Source organism: Furipterus horrens, unplaced genomic scaffold (assembly GCF_987537825.1).
Source record: "Furipterus horrens unplaced genomic scaffold, mFurHor1.1.pri manual_scaffold_17, whole genome shotgun sequence".
NCBI classification, from domain to species: domain Eukaryota; kingdom Metazoa; phylum Chordata; class Mammalia; order Chiroptera; family Furipteridae; genus Furipterus; species Furipterus horrens.
In genome coordinates this window covers 108,636,564-108,661,594 of record NW_028327187.1, presented here as the reverse complement: position 1 = coordinate 108,661,594, position 25,031 = coordinate 108,636,564, and the positions used below count along the sequence as shown (strand labels likewise).

At 44.6% G+C, this 25,031-nt stretch overlaps 1 protein-coding gene and 1 non-coding gene across 3 annotated transcripts in view; one reads left to right on the top strand and one right to left on the bottom strand.

The window, feature by feature from the left end:
- Positions 1-7,300: 7,300 nt before the first annotated feature.
- Positions 7,301-7,445, bottom strand: LOC149991794 (U4 spliceosomal RNA). The gene has a single exon (XR_016508767.1). It is a non-coding gene; the product is annotated as a U4 spliceosomal RNA (small nuclear RNA).
- A 7,306-nt stretch (positions 7,446-14,751) lies between these two features.
- The window catches only part of SH3KBP1 (SH3 domain containing kinase binding protein 1), a 318,770-nt gene continuing 308,490 nt past the window's right edge, over positions 14,752-25,031 (top strand). The window contains exon 1 of one of the 2 annotated variants that reach the window (XM_090264196.1): positions 14,752-15,043. In XM_090264196.1, the coding sequence (XP_090120322.1) occupies positions 15,040-15,043 (4 nt within the window). In that variant the 5' untranslated portion in view covers positions 14,752-15,039. The remainder of the gene's footprint in view (positions 15,044-25,031) is intronic. The other variant, XM_090264192.1, reaches the window with a different exon arrangement.

Genomic DNA, 25,031 nt, shown 5'->3' with positions numbered 1-25,031 from the left:
CTCCCCTTTTGCCTTACGCAAAAGCTTGCATCCTCTGTATGTTTTTTTGTACTTTGCTCTTTTCACTTAAACCCTAGAGATTGCTCCTTGTCAGATTGTGAGATCATATTTACTCTTCTTTACAGCTGCATAATACTCCATTTGTTGCTGTGCCATTACTCAACTACATTCTTATATTTAGATATTAAGGTAGGTGCTGATATTTTGCAATTTAATGCTGTAATCAATAACCATGTGCATATTTATTTTCATCTTGTTGGAGGTGAATCTTCAGGGTAAAGTTCAAGAAATGAGCTTGCTGGACTGATGGGTAAATGGTATCTGGAACATTCTTAGATATCACCAGCTGTTTTGCAGTTGAACCAGTTTGCATTTTTTCTAGCAAAGCCTGTTTCCCTGCAGCCTGGCTGGAGGAGTGTATTGACAAGCTTTTGAATTTTTGCCAATCTGATCTGTGAAAAATGGTATGTCAATTTTCTTTAAATTTGCATTTTAACCAAAGCTATTTTATGTTTAAAATGACAGAAAAAAGAGGTCTTGGTTACAGGTGCAACTACCAGCTACTGAAACACATTTTACAGACTCTCAACCTGATTTTCTTTAGAAAATTCTGTAAATGGTTTTCATTCCAGAAAAATGTTAGCACGCATCCCACCAAAATGGGCCAGGATGACTTCTGAGCCCTTCTACCTGTTCTTTTCTTTCTTTGCCCCCTGCAATTTGGTCTCTTCCCTGTCGTGTTTTAGCTGGCAGGGACTCTTCTAAAGCTTTCTTGCCCCACCTAATGGTCAAGGAAGGGAACTGAGCTGCCTTTTTCAAATGCTGCCTGAAAACTAGTAGAGAGTCTGTGCCCACCAAGATGTTGTGCCTCACAGACTTCAGCATAAATCCAGATTCTAAATAGAACAAGATCGGGGCATTTATAGTCATGGCTTCAACATACTTCTAGAGCATGTAGGGACTAAACCATGTTTTAGAGAGCGTTAATTAATAAGGGTAGTGGACATCTTTGCTGTGCTAATTGACGGTGCATCTGCAGCCTTTGGTGACAGCTGTTGCTATAGTCTCTAGGGCCTCACATGCTCATTTTTTGAAGTTATTTATTTATTTTTGAAAAGTGGAAGTAACTTTTTCTGGTTATAAGAGTAATGCACACCTGATTGTGGGGGAAATCTTAGAAATGACAGAAAGCATAAAGATTAAAATTACCTGTACTTTTAGCACTCAGCAGTAACCATAGTTGTTCTGGGCTTTTGGCACATATACACCCACTGCTCACGTGCGCACACACATTTCTCTATTCTCTGTCTCTCTGTGCCTCTCTGTCTCTGTCTCTGTGTCTATATATGTATATATATATGTATACATGTATATGCACATATACAAAATGCTCACATTTTTCTACACACACTTTTTAAACAAATTTGATAGTAGTGAACTTACCATTTTGTATTTTGCTTTTGTCACTTTACATACAGTGAACAGCTTTTTCTACTCATAGGCTCAATTAACATAATGGTTAATTGCTATTAGTAGTTTTTTATAGCTATATCTTAAACCATTTTTAAAATCATGAACATGTAGTGTTTATAATTTTCTAGCATCATAAATAATGTCTATGAACATATATTTTTTCACACACTTTGACACATTAGCATTAATTTCCAGAAAGAGAGTTGTTTGGTCAAAGAGTGTATGCTTTAAAAAATGTTTCTATTAAAGTAATACGAATACATTAGGATAAGCAGAATAATGCCACTCCACCAAAGAAGTCCACATGCAAATCCCTGAAACCTATGACTGTTACCTTACCTTACCCAATAAAAGGAATTTTGTTGATATGATTAAGTTCATAATATTGAGATGGCGAGATTATCCTGGATTATCCAGGTGGGCCTGGTGTAATCACCCTTGTTAGGGAAATCAGGAGATGAGAGAGTCACAGAAGGAGATAAGACAATGGGAGCTGCCTTGGCTGGTGTGGCTCAGTGGATTGAGCGCTGGCCTGTGAACCAAGGGGTCACCAGTTCGATTACTGGTCAGGGCACATGCCTGGGTTGCGGGCCAGGTCCCTGGTTGGGGGCACACAGGAGGCTACACATTGCTCTTTCTCTCCCTCTCTTTCTCCTTCCCTTGTCTCTAAAAATAAATAAATAAAATCTAAAAAAAAAGTGTCAGCTTGAAAAAATAAAAGACAATGGGAGCAGAGTTCAGAATGATGTGATTGCTGACTGGGGAAGGGCCAGGAATACAGAATGCCAGCAGCCTCTGGTCTCTAGAAGCTAGAAAAGGCAAGGAACACATTCTCTCCTAGGGCTTCTCGAGGGACTTCAGCCCTGCCAGCATCTTGATTTTGGCCCAGTGAAACCCATCGCAGACCTCTGACCTCTAGAACTGTAAGATAATAAATCTGTATTGTTTTAAGCCACTAACTTTGTGGTGATTTGTCATAATGGTGATAAGAAACTGATAGATGCATAGTTTAAACAATTGTCCAAAGTAGGGCTTATTTCCCTATGCAGTGGTCCTTGCTCTAGTCCTTTGTATTTCAGTTCTTCTTCCCGAGGGAGCCGCTTTCAACTCTTACACCTGTTACTTCTGGATTTTACCTCCCTGTATCTACATAATCTGCCTATACTGCTGTTTCTTGATCTATTAATTTTAGGCACTATCTATCTTGTAATAGATGATGATTTAGCTCTCCAGCATTATTCTTCCCAACTTCCAACCCCAAAGTCTCCCAATATATTTTGTCATATTTTCAGTTAATCAATATCAATTGCTTAACATTATATGACCACATAAATATTGTTTCTGATGAACCACATAGGCTATACTATAGCTTGTTTCCCTTTTTACAAGTTATTGTTTTTCACAATGTTAGTAACTGCACTGGTTTTCTTACTTGCTTAGTTTTAAAGCACTCATTCAAATCCTCTGCATTGGTTTCCTGGTGTTACTATAAAGCCAGAAGTGCAAAATGGATCTTACTGGGCTAAAATCAACGTGTTGGCAGGGCTGCATTCTTCTGGAAGTTCTAGTGGAGAATTCTTGTCCTTGCCATTTACAGCTTTGAGAAGTTGCCTACATTCCTTGGCTCATGGCCCCTTCCACCTTCCAAGCCAGTAATGGCCAGTCATGTCTTTCTCATGCTGCATCACTCTGACACTGACTCATTTTCTGCTTTCTTATTTCATATTTAAGGACCTTTGTGATTATAGGCCTACTTGAATAATCCAGGATAATCTCCTCATTCTATATTTGGCTGATTGGCAACCTTAATTCTGTCTGCAACCTTAACCCCACTTTTCCCTCTAACCTGCCATATTCACAGGTTCTGGGGACTAGGCCTTGGGCATCTTTGGGGGATCATTATTCTGCCTACCACATTCTCCACCAAATCTGCCAAAGCTTATCAATAGCATGGTTCACATATCCAGTTAAACCACACCTCATTCCCAGAGCTCTCCCTGCTGTTCAAGCTGAACTAATTGTCTTCTCGACCTGCTCACTGTTCTCCTGTATGGCATTCTTTGTTTCCTGAATCTTGTGTTTTCCACTTAGTGTACTCCTTTCTTTTGCTGCAGCCCATCCTCCTGATGTTTTTGAAGAAAGTACATGAAAGGTATTCATTTGGAGGTCTTCTGTGTCTGAAAATGTCATTCTTCCAGCTTCATATTTCATGAATGATTTGGTTGAGTGTAGAATTCTAAATTAAGGATCATTTACTTTTAGAACTTTGAAGATATTGCTCCATTATCTTTCAATTTCTAGAGACCTTACTGAAAAGCCTTATACTATTCTGATTCCCAGTTCTGTATTATGCATCTTGCTTGTTCTCTGGAAGCTTTTAGGATTTAGTGCTAGTGTTCTGAAGTTTATGATAATATGCCTTGTTGTGAGTCTTACTACTCATTGTTCTGGACACTCGGTGGGTCTTTTCCATGTAGAGACAATTGTCCTTCAGTTTAGGGGCATTTTCATATGTTATTAATTTGATAAGTTCAATCCTTCTATTTCTTTGTTTACTTTTTTCTAAACTGCTTATAAGTTGGATATAGGACTTCTTGGAATGATTCTATGTATGTTCTGTCCTTTCTGTTCTATGTTGTATCTCATTGTCTTTTATTCTTACCTACTGAGAGATTTCCCTGACTTGATATAGTAATTCTTTTATTCAGTTCTTAAAATTTTGGTTGTCATATTTCAAATTTCCAAGATCTTTCTTGTCTTTTGATCATACAACTTTGCCCCCTCTTTCCTCCCCCTCTCCCTCTTTCTATTTTCATTTGTCCTGTCTATGTTTCATGGATGCAACATCTTCTCTTAATGTTCTGAGAATCTTTTAGTTGATGGTGACATCCTTTTGTGTTCCCTATATTCTTATTTTTTCTTCATTCTTTTTTTATGTGTTTTTGTTTCTTGCTTTTCTTCCAGGTCTCTCTTTATTTTTTTATTGTGGTAAAAACACACAACATTAAATTTGCCACCTTAACCATTTTTAAGGGTACAGTTCAGTAGTGTTATGTATACTTACATTGTTGTGCTACAGGTCTTTAGGACTGTTTCATCTTGTAAAACTGAGATTCTATACCCATTACACACTAATTCCCTCCCTGCTACCCCCTGCCCTTGAAAACCACCTTTCTACTCTCTGTTTTTATGAATTGGAATAGTTTAGATACTTCACGTGAGTGTGAGTGGAATCGTATAGTATTTGTCCTTTTTTTGACTGGCTCGTTTCACTTAGTGTAATGTCCTTGAGGTTTATCCATGTTGTAGCATGTGACAGGATTTCCTTCTTTTTAAATGTTACATAATGTTCCATTATATATAATATATATAATACATCATATATAAAATATATAACCCAAATGTTCATTGATAGATGGATAAATCTATTTGTCTGTCAATGGACATTTTGTTTGTTTCCACACCTTGGCTACTTTGAATAGTGCCACAGTGGACATGGGTGTGGAAATATCTCTCTGAGATCCTGCTTTGAATTTTTTTTTTTTTTGGATAAATACGCCAAAAAAATTGCCTGTGCTGGAGGTCTTCCATTTCCATCCTTGGTCTTCCTCCAGCCTGCTGTGGGCGCTGGAAGTAGAGACAGCTTTGTGTCAAGTTCATTCAGTGGACAGCACTGGCAGGAATGGATGACGCAAGGACACATGGGATTGCTGGGTAATATGGTAGTTCTGTTTTTAACTTTCTGAGGCACCTGCATACTGTTTTCCATGGTGGTTGCACAATTTTGTCACGCCAATAGTGCACCAGCATTTTAATTTCTCTTTATCCTCACCAACACTTGCTGTCTATTCTTTCTTTTTCTTTTTTCTTTTTAAATTGGATTTATTGGGGCGACATTGGTTAATAAAATTATATAGGTTTCAGCTTTACCATTCTGCAGTACGTCATCTGTATACGGTACTGTGTGTTCATCACCCAAGACAGGTCTCCTTCCATCACCACGTGCCCCCCCCTTTATCCTCTCCTACCTCCCTCCACCCCCTTTCCCTCTGTCCGTGTGTTGTTTATTTCCTTCACATTGGAAATGTTCCTCAAATGCCTGGTGCTCTTTGATTGTTGCTATTGATCACCGAGGCACCTAAAAGCCTTTTGGCCATCTCGGGAGCCAGGCAGAGGCTCCGATGAGGGGTAAGGAGTGGTGTGTCGTTTGGGGCTTGGTAGCAAACAGATGCTGCATGTAAACTGGGCCTCCGAGAAGGGCTGAATAAGGGAATATTTATGAAGATATGGGCAGGGTTTAGGGGAAACAGCAAAGAACAGGTCAGTGTGCTATGGGCAGCAATAACAGAGACTTGCTGCGTAAGGCCCAAGGGAGGCGTTGGGTTTGGGACTCTGCGAGGGTCTCCACATGGAAAGGGATGGCTGATGAGAGCTGTAGAAGGACACCGCCAACTGGTGACACAAAGGGAACATATACCTGACCCATGTCTCCTTGCGTCATCCATTCCTGCCAGTGCTGTCCACCGAATGAACTGGACACAAAGCTGTCTCTACTTGCAGCGCCCACAGCAGGCTAGAGGAGGACCAAGAATGGGAATGGAAGACCTCCAGCACAGGCTGTGTCAGTCCGGGTCCGGTCAATAAACCAGAAGCCACTCTGCATGTTTCAGGTATAAACAGCTGAATGTAGAATCAGGGGCTTACATGGGGGTTGGAAGAGCTGGACGGGGAGGTGAGGGTAGAGGTCAAGGATGCTGCCTAAAAGGTCAAAGAAGCTGACACCAAATATCTTGGCCCGAAGCACCAAAGCTGGCACGGAAGCTGCAGCTACTCTCAGGAATCTCTGAGAAGTTCCCACCAATTGCCCCAGTTTATAGCTTGAAAGCCTAATGGGAAGCCGCTTGCAAATATCATCTGCTCACCTGCGTCCAGGGAACTAGTGTTTAGCTTCAGTTTCTCCCCCATCATCATCTGGGATCTTCCGTCCAGGCCCCTTTGCTTTTGCTGGAGAAGGAGCCTCCCATTCCTTGGGTTTAATGTATGGTGGAGCAGGGTAAGGAGGTGACTGAGGGCCCTGCCACTTGGTGTATAAACAGCGATACTGTCCCTCTGATTGCAGCCCTGAGCCTTACGTGGCTCTTTTGCTCAGCCAAGACACTCCCTTCCTGGGGTCCACTGCAGACTTCTATTTGGTGGCTTCCTGCTGAGCCTGTTACTCCTCCCAGCTGCTCTTTGAACCCCAATAGCACCTTGAAATGCTTAGTCCTGTGATGTTTCCTCTCCTGTTCTCGTCCTGGTAGGTAAATTCCCTCTTAAATTTACTGGGGTTTGAAAGGAAGAAATGGGAACACAAGCAGACAGTGTGCCAGGGTTAACCCAAGTGTATATGTCTTAAGACTTTGCTACAAATTGCATCCTTTTCTGTTATTAAAATTATGCTCGGTAAAGAAAATCTGGAACAGTGCCAGTCACTATCCTAAGCACTTTTACAAGCATTAACCCATTATAGCCTCATGCCAACCCATTTTACAGATGAGGAACCTAAGGCCCAGAGAGGTTCAGAAACCTCTCAAGAGCACACACCAGCTAGTAGTGGGAGAAGCCTGAGTGGTTTACACCCAGGCCTGTGACTATACCCCCATCTTCTGCTGGCTCAGCAAATAGAAAGGAAAGGATCAGCTATAGCCACATGACTCTAAGATGACCTTTTAACCTTTTCAAATATTTGCTTTCAAAGTTATCAAGGCAATTGTAAGTATAGGGTATGTGTAAGTGTGCATTCTGGGTTTTATCACTCACTGTTAATGTCAAGCGCATTTTATATGTATATAATTTCACAACCAGAAAAATGTTCACATGGATCCATTTAAATTTTATACTAAGGCCATTCAGTAGAAATTATTATTTTTAATTAGCAATAATTACACCTCGGATAAACCTCATTAGCTCCGATACTGCCACTGTGCAAAGCTGAGTAGGAATTCTAAACCATGAAAAAAATAGGTTGCTTTTTTCAAGTTTAGAGGACTCCATACTTTCTCATGGAATTTGGCAGAGCTGACTTTACACTCCAGGCCTGTCTCTCTATCCTGCTCAGGGACATAGGGCATGACATTGAGCCTCTCTGAACTTGAGTCTGCTCACTTATAAAATGGGGATAGTGACACCTTATGCTGTTGTGAGAATTTAAGAGTATAAAAGAGTATCGTAGGCCCCTGCTCCTCCATAAATGGCAGCAATTATTATCTTAAGAACATCCTCACTGCCCAGAGACATTTTCAAAAGATAGGTAACACATTGTACTTTTATATAAGGTTGAACCTTTTTCGTCGTGGATTTAGGTGCTAAGAAAAAGTCTAGTCCCTATCAGATAGGCTGGTTGTTTTGTCTACAGTCAGGAGAGACTGATGCGTATATAAAACTACAGACAATTTAATTATGAACACATGGCAAAATTTCCTCTCAAGTCACTCTTGGTCAGGATGTTTTCTGGGAAGTGAATGCTTAGATGATCATCATTAGACCTGACAGAGAAAAAAGAATGTCAGGCTAAAGCCCACTAGACTTCTGACCTGAGGTCAGCAGAGAGGGTAGGTAGACGGGAAGGGAGCTCATTTCCCCGAAAAGAGCTAAATCTTATTAAAAAGTATCAGAGATTTCCTTAAGCACTTTTATCAGGAATCCTCATTTCTCCCCAGAAGGTTATGAAATATATTCTCAAAAAGTTCTGTTCCAGACAGGTTTAATATTTCACAATAGAATTTATGAGAAAAAGAAAAGGCAATTTGGGAATTCTCCAAGAAAAAATGTCCTTCCTCCCCAAGGTTCTCAGTTTCCATCATAAGAGCACTACAGAGCAGTAACCAGCTAAAAAAAAAAACAAAACCAACTTTTAATTACAGTATGTGGAAATCATCATATATACATTTAAAAATGGTCTGGAGGAGTATTCCATCAGGAATCAACATGATTACCAGTTATCTCTGCAATAATTGATGATTGTGAGATCATGGGAGATTTTCACCTTCTATACTCTATCTTTAATGTTTTATGAACTTAAAAATGAGCAGGTATTACTCTTGTAATGATAATAAACACCAAATTGCTTTTACCAGCTCAGGGGTGAATGTCACTGGTAACCAGTCCCTCCAGGCCCTTTGTCATTACTGAGGATCACCAGGTTATCAGATGACCAAAGCGGTCACCTGGGCTCCGGGGAGCTGAGGTAAAGCAGGGGTTCTCACACTGGCACTGCATCAGAATCCTGCGGAGGGCCCACCCCCCAGGGTGCCTGATTCAGGAGGTCTGGGGTGGGGTCCACAACGTGCCTCGCTAACAAGTTCCTATGTAATGCTGCACACTTTAAGGACCGCTCTGGCCTGGGAAAAAAAACCTCAAGAGGAATCAAAGCCAAACAAAGATGAGTGTCACTTATCCCCCACTTTTGCCTCTGGCTGGCCTGTAATTATTTTTGAGGAAGGGAACTTGATTTGACTGGCTCTACTTAATAAGTTGTGCTAGAAAAGAGATGTGCTAGATTATTAAATGAGAGCTTCGTTCAGAGACTTTTCAATTAAGTCCCGCGGCCTCTGGGGTTTGAGGACCCATCTGGGGTTGGCTGTGTGCACTGGGGCTTTCACCACCTGGGGTGGCTGTGGCTCATCACACTCAGCCCAGGTCACCGGATGTGGTTTCTCTGAACCCTGAAGAGGGAACACAGGGGCATAGGGTAGTCGTTATTGCAATACTCATGTCCTGTTTGGACAGCAGTGTGGGGCTATTCTTGCAGTAGGCAGAATACAAGGAAAACCATCTCCACATGCCCCATATAACCCACCGATCACAAATGTAGTCACTCTCTTGTTTTATTGTGAAGTATACATGACATTTACCATTGTGACTTTTATGTGTACATTTCAGTGGTTTTACATTCACATTGCTTCATCTACCTCCAGAGCCTTTTCATCGTCCCAAAATGAAACTCTGTACCCGTGATCACTCCTTTAAAACGCACCACTGCCTTTGTTGAGATAATGATTCACATGCCATTGTGTTTACCCATTTTAAAGTATGTAACCCAATGATGTTTTAGTATATTCACAGCAATGCAACTATCACCATGAATTTTAAAATTTAAAACATTTTTGTCACCCCCCAAAGGAACCTTTTTCCATTAGCAGTCACTCCCGTTTTCCCCCAGCCCCTGATCTACTTTCTGTCTCTATAGATGTGCCTGTTCTAAACATTTCATACAAATGAAATCATATGATGTTTGTCCTTTTATATCTGGTTTCTTTAACTTAGCATCATGATTTCAGGGATCACCCATGTTATAGCTTGGATCACTACTTCGTTCCCTTTTGTATTCACTCTGAATAAGATTCAAACCTGAATTTATCTCCTCTCTGCCTCCAACGATGTCCTTCTCCACTCGGTTGATCTATCTACTAAGCTTCCAAACAAAACACTTCTTTCAAATCCTCCTTCTTTGCTCCCTATGCCCTCCCCAAATACACTACCTCATGAGATCTGTCAAATGGAGTTCAGAAATGACTAGAATGTGACCTCTCCTCTTTGTCAACGTCAGTGCCATCATATTTCTTGCCTTGAATATCTCTAGGCTATCCATGGCCTCCCACTCCCAGGCTCTCCCTCCTCCAGTCCCGCTTCTGGTTATCTCACCAGTTACCCTCCTAAAATCAGTTTGCTCAGAAACCCGTGCTCCTACCCATTGCCTGGCACAAAGACCACAGAGCCAGACGTTTGGTCGCACTCCTGCCCCCTATACAAGCCCTGTTGTCACATCTTCTGTTCCCCAGACTGAGCATCCTTACTTGTTCTTCCCTCAGTCTGGAACACCAGCAAACATCTGTGTATGCTGGAGACCCAGCTCCAATAGAACCCCAGTGTGTGATGGGGTCTCTGAGCTTAATTTCAACTGAAAGGTCAGGGAAAGAGAGAATTCACTTTTACAAGGCAATTCCTACTTTTAAATCTTCATTACTGATAAGATCAAAAGCCCCCTATCGTTAATCAGCTCTCATTAAAAAAAAAAAAAAATTGGCCTGTTGGGATAGTTTATTCCTATGTTAAAACACCAATTTTTCTGTTTAAAGTTGTTAACACTTACTATAATGCATATTTCATACATATGATCTTAAATTACTGGCCAGTGCTTTTTTTGGAATATCACTTAGCTCAATTTTTAATTGTGAAAATGCCCTTCCTTAGAAATGAGCCTTTGTAATTTTGACAGGGAAGGAGGCCAGTCAGAGTGCATAGAAAACAATACAAACCATATTTCTTGTTAATCTCCTAGGACTCTTTTCCCAATTTACTGTTTTGTTTTTTTTTTAGACAAAGAATCGCCATGAAAGAGGATGGAAAAATGTTCTTGTCAAGTTACCCCATAAACTGAGGCTCTTCTTGTTTTTGATACAAGTTCCTGTGACTGATCAACTTTGAAGCTGATTATCCAGGCACTCGCCAGACTTTTAAACAAGAACATCCTATTCTACTTTTTATAGTGTTGAGGAAGAGCATATTTCACCTTCTAGTTATTTCCTTTACAAAGCAAGATTTTCCCACAAATCTTACAGGGCTAATCATAGTTTAGCTACCTTACAGATGATCTACTTCTCTGACTGATTAGTTTGTACCTCCATAGAACTGTCAAACCAACTTTCTTGGATTTGTTGCAAAGGATTCACTGAAAAGGATAAAAGGGGAAGTGGGTGGGTCACTCCATGAGTGGTTATTAAGCCATGTCAAGGATAATAGAGCAAGATGTTATTTCTATAACTTCTGATGTGATCCAAACAAATTACCTTTAACCCAGTGTACATGACGCAAAGGAAGAAGGGAAAAAGCCTGCCTCAAAACTTATCAGCACGGAGCCTTGACCGCTTGCTTGAAGTGCTGTCTTCCAGGGCTACTCCTTAAATTTGTACCAATTTGAGAATTTGAGGTGGACTGTGCTTTCATCAGTTATCACAGTGGTGTCCTAAGGGTGACATTCTCTCTCTCATTTCTTCTACATTTATTAACTGGAATTCCTCTGTAAGGAACACTTGTCCCCTCTTCCTGACTTACTTAGTCAGCTATTTATTTATATCCATAGGGACTTCAAGATATGACTTTCATTGTGTGGATTCTAATTCAACAGAGTCGTTATTTTGTTGCTTGAATTGTTCCAGCTTTGGCATTGAGGAGCTCTTTCAGGTTGGCTCCTGTGCCCTTTTGACTTGCCTCGCCGTTTTTATTGGGTATGTCCTTACTTTCTGGCACCAGAAGCTTTTTACATTTCTCCATAATGCTCATGAGAAGCACCAGATAATGACTGTCTTTTGTCAAGCACTTGGCATGTAATTTATATTAATGTAAAATGATATTAAAGGTTATCAAAGCAAAGTATCATTCACTGTGTGCAAATTACAGATGTCAAGTCCAAGTACTGGAGAGAGCAAGCATGACAGGTTGTGAGCTACATAGGCAGAGGCTCAACTGCCTTCCATTTTTATCCAAAATGCTACCACCACCAAGCAACACAGTGGAGCCTTTTAAGTCATGTGATCTCATTTTAAGTGTGATGGTTCAGCTCCTTTCCATTCCCAAAATGCATCTTCTTTTCTGGTAGAAATGGGAGTTCAGGGGGACAAAAATGTGTTGTTAAATACAATGTATGTTTCTAAATTTATGAGATGAAGTCGCATAATTTGAAACATTGAACTATTGTTTTTTAAATGCTCTTGTAAGAGGAAGGTGGGATGAGGAATCATGTCTATACTTGTTAGCAGCTGGATTTGAATCTTCATATGAACTTCCCTTGTGCTGCTGCTGCTCAGCAAAAGTTTCTCAAGGGAAACATAAAGGGACAATAGGAACAATTCAGAAGAAAAAGACAATGGAGGGGGGGAGAAATGTCCATTTTTGTAATTTAGAGAAACTTCAAATGAAAAAAATCTGTAGTGTTTTGAGTAGAATTCATACAACTCAGTTTACTGAAGGCATTAAAATTAGGGCACAGAGGAGGAATTTTTTAGAAAATGTTAAGTCTTGCCATCAGTGTGTGTGTGTGTGTGTGTGTGTGTGAGAGAGAGAGAGAGAGAGAGAGAGAGAGAGAGAGAGAGAGAGAGAGAAGGGACACATTATTCTGGTTAAAGAAGGAAAAGGTATGCCCTGAAATATACCAGAGCCAAAATAAGATGCAAAAGTTCAGCTGATCTGTGTTCATGCATGTGAAGCTGGGGGAAAAAAAAGTAAATAAGATGACTGACTTCCTCATGTAGGACAGAGAGATGAGTAATATTAAACAAGACATAAGACAAGTTGTTGATTTTTTTTCCCCTGAGCCCTACAGAGTTCAGCCTTGCTGGTTTGGCTGTACTGGCCTCTGCCATGTCCAGGTAGCCCCAACCATGGTAGGTATCATCAACAATGTTGAAAGACTGGGCACCTTTTGTTCTGGGAATGCATGGGGCAGCCAGCCAAGAGTCCTCAGCATTGAGATACTAGTCCACCACAAGTCCAGAGCAGCTATTTCCACGTTGAAACAGACCCCGTCACTTTTAGGACTCCAAGTCTGTTCAAGAGAGGGATGAAGTGGCCCAGCCTTAGGAAGGAGAACCACCTCTGGAATTGGGCAGACCCCAGACCAGTTCTTCTGGGTGAGGTTCAAGAAAATAGAAAGTTCCAATAACAATGAGTTTTCATTAGGCTCCATGAGCTTCAGGGTTTGTCAACTCACCTGTCATGTCACAAGGCCACATCTCCCTGACACGCCAAGGCATACAATGAGTGAGGCACCATGGTGCCTGGAGCAGGTCTGAGTATTCACCCGGACTTTAAACATTTCAGATTCTTAGTTTCCACATTCCACAGGATTCTGCCATTGATGTCATTACTACCTTCTCAGCAGCTGTGTGGATGGGTCTTCTGCCCCTGGACTAGTCTTCTGTTTAGATTGATCTCTGACACACAAGAAAACTAATTAGAAAACTGAGGCTACTGATTTCTTGTTTGTAAGACCCTGATGCTAAGCTGTTTTTTTTTTCCCCCAAAGCTAATGAAACAGAAATCCCAGGATGTAACCAATTCGCAAGAGTTGTAGCATGTCATAGGTAAGGTATGAAGACAGCCCTATATTGGGTAGGGGGCCAGCTTTTATTGGTGACCTGCAGGTCCACGAACCCTCAGCCTCCTCCATTTCTCAGGGTGCAATGATTTAATTGCTTCATTGTCTTTTTTTCTCTTCCAGAATGTCTCCCATGTATTTTATTATATCTTCCTACCACCAGATGGTGGAAAGGGAAAAGAAAATAACGGGGCGGTAAATGAATGTGGCGGCTGGCAGACTGGTGAAAGGTGTGGTGGTAAATGGACCCAAAAACGAGTTCCTGAGTTAGCCATGAATTCCCTTTTTTCATTTCAGGGCCCACTCAAGGGTGGGCTGCGCAGGTCACTATGGCACAACGATGCCCGTTGGGGAGGGCGCTAGCCCTTTCCTTAGTGTATTTCTGGGAACATCATCAGAGCCGGGGAACATTGCCGAGCAACCGAACCGCACCTGGCCCAGAGGTTAGGGCCCTGTGAAAGTCGGAGCAGGGCGACGCGCCCCACCGGTGCCGCTGCGCCCTTCTCTGTCTTTACGCATCTCCATCCCTTAACCTCCTACGTGTAAACGCGCACCTGGCCTGCCGTTTCCACGCTGCACGGAAGGGAAAGAGTATATATCTCCCTCTATTGGGACCCCTTCTCCCTCCTTCCCAACAGCCCCTTCTGTGAAGCCTTATTAGGCATTGCCTCGACCCCCACCCCGGGGTTACCAGCCTGTCCTCCTGCTCTGGTAGCGCCTCGCGGTGGGCGCCTTCCACCTCCTTTCCCACGTGCCCCTCCACTCGGACACCCCCTCCCCCACAGACTCCCACCTCCTCGGGTCTCGAGGAGTCTCGCGGCATTTCCCGGGGCGTTAGCCTGCCCCTGTGGGTTGGGGGCGGCTTCGCATAGAGCTGGGTCCCTCCCCAGCGGGCGGTGTGGGGGTGCCCAAGCGCAGCAGCCGCAGGGACGCTCCGCCCCACCTCAGGTCCCGCCCCACGGGCCCCGCCCTCGGGTCCGACTCTTGCCCCGGCAGCCGCGCGTCCCCGGCAGGCGGAGCCGCAGGAGTACCGCGGCGGCGGCGAGGAGGAGGGGAAAGCGGGCGGCGCGCCCGCGGCTGCCGGGCGCTGGGCTGGGCGGCGCTTTTTTTTTTTTTTCGCAATTTCCACTCGCTGGGAGCAGGAAACCCGGGGCAGCCGGGCGCAGCGGGCCGCGATGCAGCAGCAGCAGGAGTCGCCCCGGGGCAGCAGCGGCAGCAGCAGCAGAGGCAGCAGCAGAGGCAGCAGCGGGCGGCGCTGAGCCGCCGCGGCCGCCGCTACAGAAAAGGAAGCCGGCCCAGCCGCCGCGTCCCGATCGCTGCGCCCTGGTCCCGGTGCGCCACGACCCCAGCGCCCCGACCCCGGCGCCTGTATCCCCGCGCCCGCCTCCGCCAACTTTCACGCTGCCTCGGCGGCCCGGCCCGGCTCGACGCCAATGGGTGAGTAGGGGGCCACCCGCGCCCAGGCGCCCGGGTGCCTGCCTAAGCCTGGGGGCCGCGCGCCTGTTTCAGGACCGCGGAGCAAGGCAGGGCGCCCCAGGGGAGGGCCCCGACGGGTGACACCACGGTGGGTGCTCTGCCTGCCTCGCGCATCCCCATTCACTCCCACTGGTGCCCTCGTCCCTGCCAAGCCCGCGCGGCATGGAAGGGAACCCCGCGGGGGCCTGGGCGGAGGACCGCGGGGGCCGGCCTGGGACTGCTGGGCTGAGGGATGCAGGGGGTGTGGTTGGCTTTTCGGGTGGGCGGGGAGTTTGGACTTGGCCATTTTCTGGCCCCAGTGCGCCCTCCTTTGCGCTGAAGACAAGGGTACCTGTAGCCGATGCGTTCCAGCTCTGCATGGGGCTCGAGGTGCCTGCCTTGACTGCCGCAGGGGGAGCCGGATTCTCGGGGTCTCAGGGCGGCCGGAGACCGGGTTGCCTTTGCTGGGGGCCGCGTTGTGGGACGCGGGAAACGCCCCAGTGCCCGGTTTGGCATGCCATTCTCGGGTCCTGGGCGCCCCTCTTCCTGCCGGTCCTGACCCCCTCTGCCTGCCTGCCTTCTTGCAGCCCGGGGAGCTATCCGCTCCGTGGTGCTCAAAGGCCACTTCCCACATCCTCTAAGTCTGCAGGCTCGGGGAACTGGAAACGGTGATCCAGTCCTTGATTTACCGATCAAACATCAATTCCAAGTAGGCAATGACCGTTAACCCAAGTCCCATCCCGGATCCCATCTGGTATAGACCCCAGGACATTGGAGCCACCTTGCTGCACAGAGGACCTGACACTTGACTGGGCAAAGGACTTGTGACTGCCTTGGCTATAAAACGTTTGGTCCACTCAGCCAATATTCTTGCTGGCAGCCAGTCTCTCTCTTTCACGCCTCTAGCAGGTTATTTTAGGGTGTTTCTAGGCCAAGCATAGGAAGGCTGTAGATTATAATAAATTATAATGAAGTGAGACCTTTCTGTATTCAGGTAATAGGATTTGGGTAGGCTAGTCAAAAAGTGATAGGCAAGCAGTCACAGGATGCATATGAAGACAGATGAACTGGCAAGGGGAGATTTAGCCCAGTCAGTTGTTGACAGGCAAAGTTAAAATCCCATTTGTGGTCATTTGCCAAAAACGGTTTTACCGTTTCTGGATCTGATGGCCTCTCAGCTTCAATGACACTTTTTTCTCAGTGCCCTTCTCTGATCCCCTCACCACCCCAGTCTAAAGTTGTTTTTCTGTTACCCTTTCTTCCATAGCACCTTTTCTTTTTTGTATAGCAGTATTACGTACTTATTTAAGTTTGTGTAGCATTTTCTCTCCTACTGTAAACTCCATGACCACAGGGACCATGCTGTGTTGCCCTGTTTTTGCTCAGTGCTGTTTTCTGTGGTGCCTGGCATGGAGCATAGCCTAAATAAATATTTATTGAATGAATGAATGTGAAACCTTCCTACTCTGTGGAAGACAAAACACAGCTCCACACTCTCCTTGAGCTTTTGCACCTAAGGAGATGATTTAGTTCATTAACAAAAGTACATACTTTGCAATCACCTGTCACTTTAGTAGCAGATTGGTTTCTCCATAGGTAACCAAAAATGCTTTTTGATCACCTTTCATTTTGGGTGGGTTGCCAAGAGAGTTGCACCCCCCCCCCCAAAAAAAAGTCTTCTCCTAGGGCTGGACTGTGCTTTCTCTATCTATCTCAGTAGGAAGAGGACTGAGTCCTATTTAAGAAGAAAGAGACCTGTTTATCATTCAAGTCTGAACTGTTTTCATTATCTAGACCCTTCTAAGGAAATTAGAGAGTGTTTCTGCAGTTTATAGTCCTTACAAGGTTAACCTTTTTTTTTTTTTTTTTTTTTTTACTGTAACCATTACAAAAGGGGTGGTGCAGAAAATGATCTTTATTTATTTCAGGTGTTAATAGAAACAACATTAAAGTCAATACTGTCTTTAACTCATTAAAATGTTTATAGTGGGATTTAAGATGTTCATAGTAGTTTGTGGCTAAAGATCACCCGCTATTTTCTAAAGCACCTTCAGTGATGTATTAATATTTGTGATTACGTACAGGTATTTAACAATTGATTCTGTATGTCTTCTGATGGAGCCACCTAGCCGTGCTGTTTCTGAAGCAGGCGTGTGTGTGTGCGTGCATGTGTGCAGGTACCCCTCCTCCCCCAGCCCCCCAAAGTTTTTGGTTTTTACATTTGTTCAGTTTATCAATTTGAGACACTTGTATGCTGGCCTCATAATGATTTTTCTGTTGATGGCTAACACAATAAAACTGTATTATATAGTCTTTGATCTGAAGAACAATGGAAAAGTATCAAATCCCTAGCCCTGAAATGAAGCCAGTTAGTTGTGAAATGGCCTCTTACAACAGCCTGCTCAAAATGTGCCCCCTGAGCTTGTGGGGAGATGCCTACGGTGTCCAATACAATGTAAGCCTCTTGTAATTACAATTGCACACATATTATTACCACCCAAAGCTGTCAGTAGTGAAGAATTTGCAAGCCCAGCAAATGATTGCCATTTAAAGAATTCCAGAATAACAACAATGTTTGGACTGTTTTTAGCAATGTATTGTTTTGGTGGTAGACTCCTTTATGGCAAACTCAAGCTAAAATGAGTATCATGTGTTGGCCTCCACAGTCTCGAGTTAGAAATGGAAGAAGATGCTCCACCTTTATCACTCATGACTCTAGGCCCTATCATGGCACAGGTGAACCCTTGCTACCGTCCTGGTTGCCCAGACTTTGGTTGTTTCTTCTCCGGCCACTTCATTTCTTTCTGCATTGCTGACATTCTCTCATCAATTCTTGTTTTTGTAATTGTTTTAAAGTCGGCTGCATACAGTGGCCAGTATTCATCCATTCATCTAGGAAAGATCCATCCAGTGTTTACTGACCACCTGCTTTGTGCCAGGCATTTTACTAGGAGCAGGTACACAATACTTGCAGAACTGCCGGCTTGGGCTTCTCAGTCTAGTGGAAAAGGAAGACTTGAGTGCAATGCTCACGACAGTATGTAATTATACGCTATGGCAGGTGTCGTGAAAGGGGGGTAAGGACAGTGGCATAGAGGAGGTGGTGTTTGAGGTGAAATCTGGAAGTTTAGTAGGAGTCCTTGCTTCCCTCCAGCCACACCCCCAGGAACACACCTGGAGTGAACAAGCAGGTTTTCTTCTCCTTGCAGCGAGGGAGATCGCACACCATGGGGCAGCACAGTAAGCAAGAGGGTGTCAGAGACGACCACGTGTAGGATCGGGCCGCTATCAGGTGCTTTGGGGGAGCGTTTAAGGAAGCCGGGTGTTGCTCTGGATTGGGGGGCAGGGACGATTCCATGATTAGGTGTCTTAATAAATACCATCTGGAAGCAGGGAAGTCTACACGGAGGCCGTGATGGGTAAAGCAGCAGTCCCTCATTAGCCAGGATCGGGGGATGTTTGGTGACGTTTGTGGTTTGGACCATGTCCATGCTTTGTCTGGGTTCAGACGTGATTACTGAGTGGCCTTGTTTTCATCTGGTCCTTTTCTGGTCAGAGTGGCCTTGTCTGTTGTTGGTGTTCTGAGCAGTTGTTTATGTTCAACAGGAAAGTGCCCGGCCAGCTTCCGGATGGCAGGGGCTGCTTTTCTCTGTCCCTGAGGTAAGTGATGAGTCAGGGGAAGGAACAGAAGGTGGCAGGGGAGGAGAATGGATTTCTAGGTATATTCTGTGGCTAATTCTATATATCAGCCAACTCTAGTCCTGGGACTGTTGTTCACCTGTCTGCAGAATGGACAGCTGAAGTGCTATATACCAGGGGAAGAGATCCAGAGTCATGCAGAGCAAGCTGCTGAGAACCGAGAAGTCAGCGCGGCTCTTGGTGGGAAAGCTGCAAGGCAGGAAAACCCTAGAATCCTTTCAATGTAAGAGAAGGAGCGTCTTAATGTGGTGGTTCTCAGAGTGTGATATGATTGATATGAGAAACCAGTGGCATCAGCCTCCCCTGGGATCCCATTAGAGACACAAATTCTCTGGCCCAACTCTGACCTACTGAATCAGAACTCTGGGGGTGGAGCCCAGCTGCCTGTGTATTAATGAGCCCTCCAGGTGGTTCTGATCTGCGCTCAAGGTCAAGTTGAGAAAGCTGAGGTCCAGAGTATGTGGGTCACTGAAGAGTTCGCGAGCACTGTGGTCATAAAATAAGATGCAGTTGTAAGTGACACGTGACCTTAGAGGAGAAAAATATGCTCCCAGTCCAGAACAAACCTCCCATTGGAGTTACTGGAACAGTATAGTGTTGATTCTTCCATGAATCCCGGCTAAGCCAGACCTCTAACGCCTGGGCATTCATGACACTAGCTGGCCCATCTTATTATTAGTCGCTTGGACTTCTGCCAGAGTATCACACAAGTCTTTCCTATCATCCTCTTTTCCCTCCATCCTCTTTAGAAGGGACAGTGAAAATAAATTGTTTGCATTATTAGGGGTTTTGATATTTGTTTGTAATTTTCTGTACCTGGTACCTGTATATTAGTTTCCGATTGCTGCTGTAACAAATTACCACAAATAGTGACACAAATTTATTGTCTTAAAGTGCTGGGGGTTGGAAGTCTGAAATGGGTCTCGCAGGGCTAAAATCAAGACGTCAGCAGTGCTGTGTTCCTTCTGCAGGCCCTAGGGGAGGGTCCCTTTACTTGCCTTTTCCAGCTTCCAAGGCCTGCCCACATTCCTGGCCTCGTGGTGCCTTCCAACTTCCAAGCCAGCAATGGCCAGTCAAGCCTTTCCGATATCATATCACTCTGATACTGACTCTTCAGCTTCTCTCTGCCACATTTAAGGAGGGCAGGGACTGTGTCTGTTTGGTCAGTGTCCCTGTGCCTGACACATGGTAAGCCTAAAGTGAATACAGTACTTCTATGGTAATTATTATTCCTAACCTTCTAGTTAACTTCACCCAGGTGTGTCTTGGACGCCTCAAACAAAGCATATTGTAAATTGAGCTCAGCATTTCTCTCCACTCTACTTGTCCTGACTCTTTCATTCTCCATTTCCGTGAGGGTATTGCCACATTTCCTGTCATCTCTTTAGGTATTCATGTCTTTGTCTTGCCTCTTTCCTCCTTCTCTTCTGCCCTCTCTCAGCCCCTCCCAATGCAGCCAAGCCCCACAGATTTCTGGAATTAACCCCACGTATTTACTCTGCTGCTGCTGTTTGAGATCCTGAATGCTTTAGCAGAACCTTTGTGGAGCCCAGCAGCCACTCAAGCTTTTTCTTGCTCCATGCTCATTCAGGTTGAGCTGTTTCCACGTAGTTACCTTGATGGGGAACGATTTCACTCTCTTCTCTGCCTTGTAGTCTCCCTGTGTTAGTTTCCTTTTGATGCTGTAGCAAAGTACTGCAAACCCAGTAGCTTCAAACAACATCAACTTGTAATTGTACACTTCTGGAGGTCAGAGGTCCAAAATGGGGTTTGCTGGGTCAATATCAAGGTGTTGGCAGGGCTGCTTCCTTCTGGAGGCTCTAGGGGAGAACCTATTTCCTCCACCTGCTAGAGATGGCCTAGATTCTTGGCTCATGGCCACATCAGTCTAACCTCTGCCTCTGTGCTCACATCTCCTCTCTTACTCGGATCCTCCTACCTTCCTTTTATAAGGACTGCTGTATTAGATGGGGCCCACCTGGATAATCCAGGGTACCCTGCCTGTGTCAAGACCCTTAACTTAATTACATCTGCAAACACTGTTTTGCCATGGAAGGCAGCATAGTTATAGGTCCTGGGGACTAGGGTGTGATCAGCCTAGCACAACCCTTGTTCATCTTTTGAGGCCTGCTTCAAGGGTTGCTCTGCAGCACTTCCTCTTGTATTAAGTCAGTTCATCTCTGACTGCGTGTCTTTAGCTTCATTGCCCTGACTCATTGCCCAGCATACAGTAAGTGCCCTATGTTGACGAATAAATGAATGAATAGCCCTTTCACCCAAATGCAGTCACTACTCAAAATTCTCCAAGGCTATTGGTTGCCAGGAGGTGTGTGCAGTTGTGGAAAATCTGCCGGGCAGAGCCTGCTGACCAGGTTTGCTTGCTGACAGTGCACAGTGGCCTGTACTGCAGTGGATGAGAGAGGGGTAATGCCACATGTGTCACATGGCTTCAACAAAGCATGGCAGGTTGTAAGATAGAAACTTCTCCCTGGCAGTGGTTCTCATCTGGGGGTGATCCTGCCCTTCAGGGGGACATTTGGCAATGTCCGGAGACACTTGGTTGTCACAGCTGGTGGGGGGAGGGCAGTTGAACTGGCATCTGGCAGACAGAGGCCAGGGGCACTGGTACACATCCTACAGTGTACAGGACAGCCCTCACCACAGTATTCCGGTCCAAATGTGGGGGAAGCTGGCTCTGAGTGTTACACAGATGGCTGGAGCCCCATTTCCCTCCTTCATCACCAGCTGCTCTGGAACAGAAGGTTTTCCTCTGTAGCCACAGCCTTTGTTTTATGAATGAACCATGAAGTCACTAGAGAGCAGGACTCTGGCACTCTTTCACCATTTTATTCTTTGAGTAGAAAGTGTTTAACACAGCTCTTGCCTCTCTTCTGTCAATAGCTGGGTCGTGAAGTTGTTAAACTTATTTGTCCCATGTTTGGCTTCCCTGGTGTTTTGCCTTCCTAGTGGGATGGGCTTGTATGCTGGGTGACAGATGATGAGTCCTTCTGCCATTCACACATTGGTCCCTGGAGCTGAAAAGCTGGGAGGGTCCTTGGCAGTCATGGCTTGCACCATCAGATGATAAAACTGAGACTTAGAGAGGCAAAGGGACGTGGTCCCCTTGCTGTGGAATTCACCTCGCTTTCAGTAGGAGAGAACTAGCAGTTTATGTAGATGTTTAATGCTCAGTCAATGCCAGGCTCCCGCTTCCCCCCCAGTGAAGCTCTTTCTACAGGCTGTTTCCCTGGTAAGTTTTTGAAAACAGCTGTATTGAGATATAATTCACCCATCTAACATGTGTAATTAAGGCCCTGGACAGTTATCTCAGTTGGTTAAGAGTATTGCCCTGATACACCAAGGTTGTGGGCTCGATCCCCAGTCAGGGCACACAGAAGAATCAACCAATGAGAACATAAGTAAGTGGAACAACAAATCAGTGTTTCTCTTTCTCTCAAATCAATAAGTAAAAATGTAAAATAAAATAAAATGTTTGACTCAATGATTTTTGGTATATTGCATTGTTTTTAAAATTAAGGTAAATACACATAACAAAATTTGCTATTTTAACCATTTTTAAGTGCACAATTTAAGCGTCATGAAGTATATTCACAGTGTGTGCAACCAGCACCAGTCTCTATTTCCAAAACTTTCATCAGCCCCTCTTGGTAAGTTTCTAACTTGAAGATTAGAATCCGTGCCCCGTAGGGGTTCCTGGACCACCCAGCTGCTTTGGGGAACACTCACTGGGAACCCAAGGATCCCAGTTAAGAACGCAAAGGAATGGGAAAGGGAGAGTAAGGTTTTGTTGCTTTTTAGTATTTTTGGTTGATGCTTCCCTTAGGAGGGACTTCGTTTTTGCTGTCCCTCCAGGCACCTCCCTTGGTTACATCCCTTTTGTCCTGTGGGGGAATTTTAAATGTCTCTACATCCTGAAACATTTGTGAACTCGTTGCTTGGGTAACTTCCTTGGCAATTACTGGGGTTCATTAAGGATATTTCAGTTATGGGAGAAAAACCTGGCAATGCCTTCACACGTGGAGGGTGGACGGAGGCCATGCATAATCACCTCAATTCCTTCAGTTGGCAAAGGTGCGCTGGCAATGTGGTTGGTTATGAGCACTTAGTTTTCAACTTGATTGTTATTTTATGGATAAATGTCCTACAGGCAGGTCTGTGGTTTTCATTAGGGGACATTTAAACAAAGCAAAATGTAGCTCATGGACCTTACATCAGTGATAAACTGCATATATTTAGCCTCCGAAAGGAAAAACACTAATGAACAAAGAAATCCTGTGATATTTGTCCTCACTCAGCCATGTTCAGTTGGCAAGAAAATTCTCGTAAAGGCTTTTAAGGTGATTCCTTCCAGTGGCCAGGGAAGGGGTGGGGTCACCGCAGGAGGCTGGTCTGTCCCCCAGGTGTGGGTGACAGTGGCAAGATGAGGTGCTATTCAATTTATGCTGCTGTTTCTTCGTCTGTATCTTGGATTAAATATAAATATTTAGGTGCTCATTAATTTCTCATTTTGCATAACAAATTTAAGTCCTTAAGCACCCAAATTTGGCATGTACTGTACAGACTGTTTAAATTACCATCTCCTTAAACTCAAACTTCTTACCAGTCGGTGTGCAGACACCAGCCCTTAGTTATTGCCAGATTTTTCTGGACTGTTCTAGACTTGGAAGACTTGGGGCCCTGTTCTAGGTCTGGTCCTCTGGGGCTGCACCAGTTTTATGCATCACGCACCCACTCCCCGTGTGAAAAGTCTTTAATTAGCTTCGTGTCCTCTCTAATTATTCCAACTAGTTCTCATTTGTGTGCCTGGAGCTAGAAGGAGGTGCTAAAGCTTGTTTCGGAGCAGGACTGGAAAAGGCTGTCCCGGCTTTGCTCTGCCCTCCCCTTAACTGGCTTCTTCATGGAGCTCCACTTTCTGCACCAGACTGTCTGGCTCTTTTCGGGGTGAAATTCACCTGACGCGAATGGCTTCGTAAATGGGCTCTGCCTTTTTCCTGTTTTGATCATTAAAAAACCAAAACCCAAGAGCTTCTTCACAACAAAATGGGACAGTTTTTTCACCACTTAACCAGTGATTTCTCACTGTTCCTTTGTTCTCCATAAAATATTTGATGGAGAACAGAGGTGTCAACTTAAGTTGTCTGTTAATTAGCTCATCAGTGATACCTAAAGCAGGTTGGGCAAAGTAAGCGTTTGTTAGTTTGATGATGATTATCTTTCCTTTGACTTAATTACTACCTTTGTCAGAAAAGAAATTAATTAGCTTCTGGGACAGGTTGGGGGGAGAGTGGGAATTGTAGTGGTGTCACCAATTGAGGGAAAACTGAAAAGGGAAGCAGTTCACAACATTCATCTGTTTGTTGGGCGTAGAGACTACAACTGCTTGCCAGAGAAATGGTTAAGTTATTTTTTAAACTTAGTGTTTAGACTAGGTCATACCTCAACATGATTCAAAATTGAAAAGGGGAGAAGTGCTTAGAGTGAAAAGTGTTCTTCACACCCCAGCTCTCCTGATGACCCCTGATCCTCCCCAGAGGCCGTCGTTATTTTATTTCCTGTGAATTGTTCCAGGCAGATTTCATGCGTATACCAGCAGACAGGTGTTTGTTATTTTTCCCTCGTTTCACCTCATGATTCATTGATGATGGGAGAACTTGTATCTAGCTGGTGATTTCCCCCTGGAGATGTGCATTGGAATTCTGTGCCCTGGGTCCTCCTCTCTAGAAGATTCTGCTGTGTGCCTCATCTCAACTGATCTGAAGCTTAACTGATAGAAACTTTGTCCTGGATCTTAACCAATCTAGACCTCCCTTCTCTACTGAGTTAGAAAGTATCTTCCCACTTTCATGTCCTCTGTGTAGTAAGGACTCTCTTCAAGTGAGGAAGCTAAGCAGAGCCTGATCACTAGAAGAAGGGATTTACGCCAGGGCCACAGGACCTGTCATGCAACCCAAGGGCTCCAGGGATGGGCCAGCTAGCTGCCCCGTGTGCCCTCTGGCCACCTCCCTGCCCCTGTTCCCTTCTCTGCATGCAACTCATTCACAGGGCACACATCACAGTTTTAGTCACTTAAGAGTGACTTGCTTTGGTCCCAGTTCCAAATTCCCATTAGCAAGGCTCTGAGCCTACTGGAGTTGGTGTCACCCCTTAGAGACACACAGGTGGCTGCTCCATGCCCACCCCAGTTCGGAGCTTTGTAAATGTTTAAGGAGGGCTTACTTGGTGCCCGCCTTGTGCCAGGTGCTGAGACACA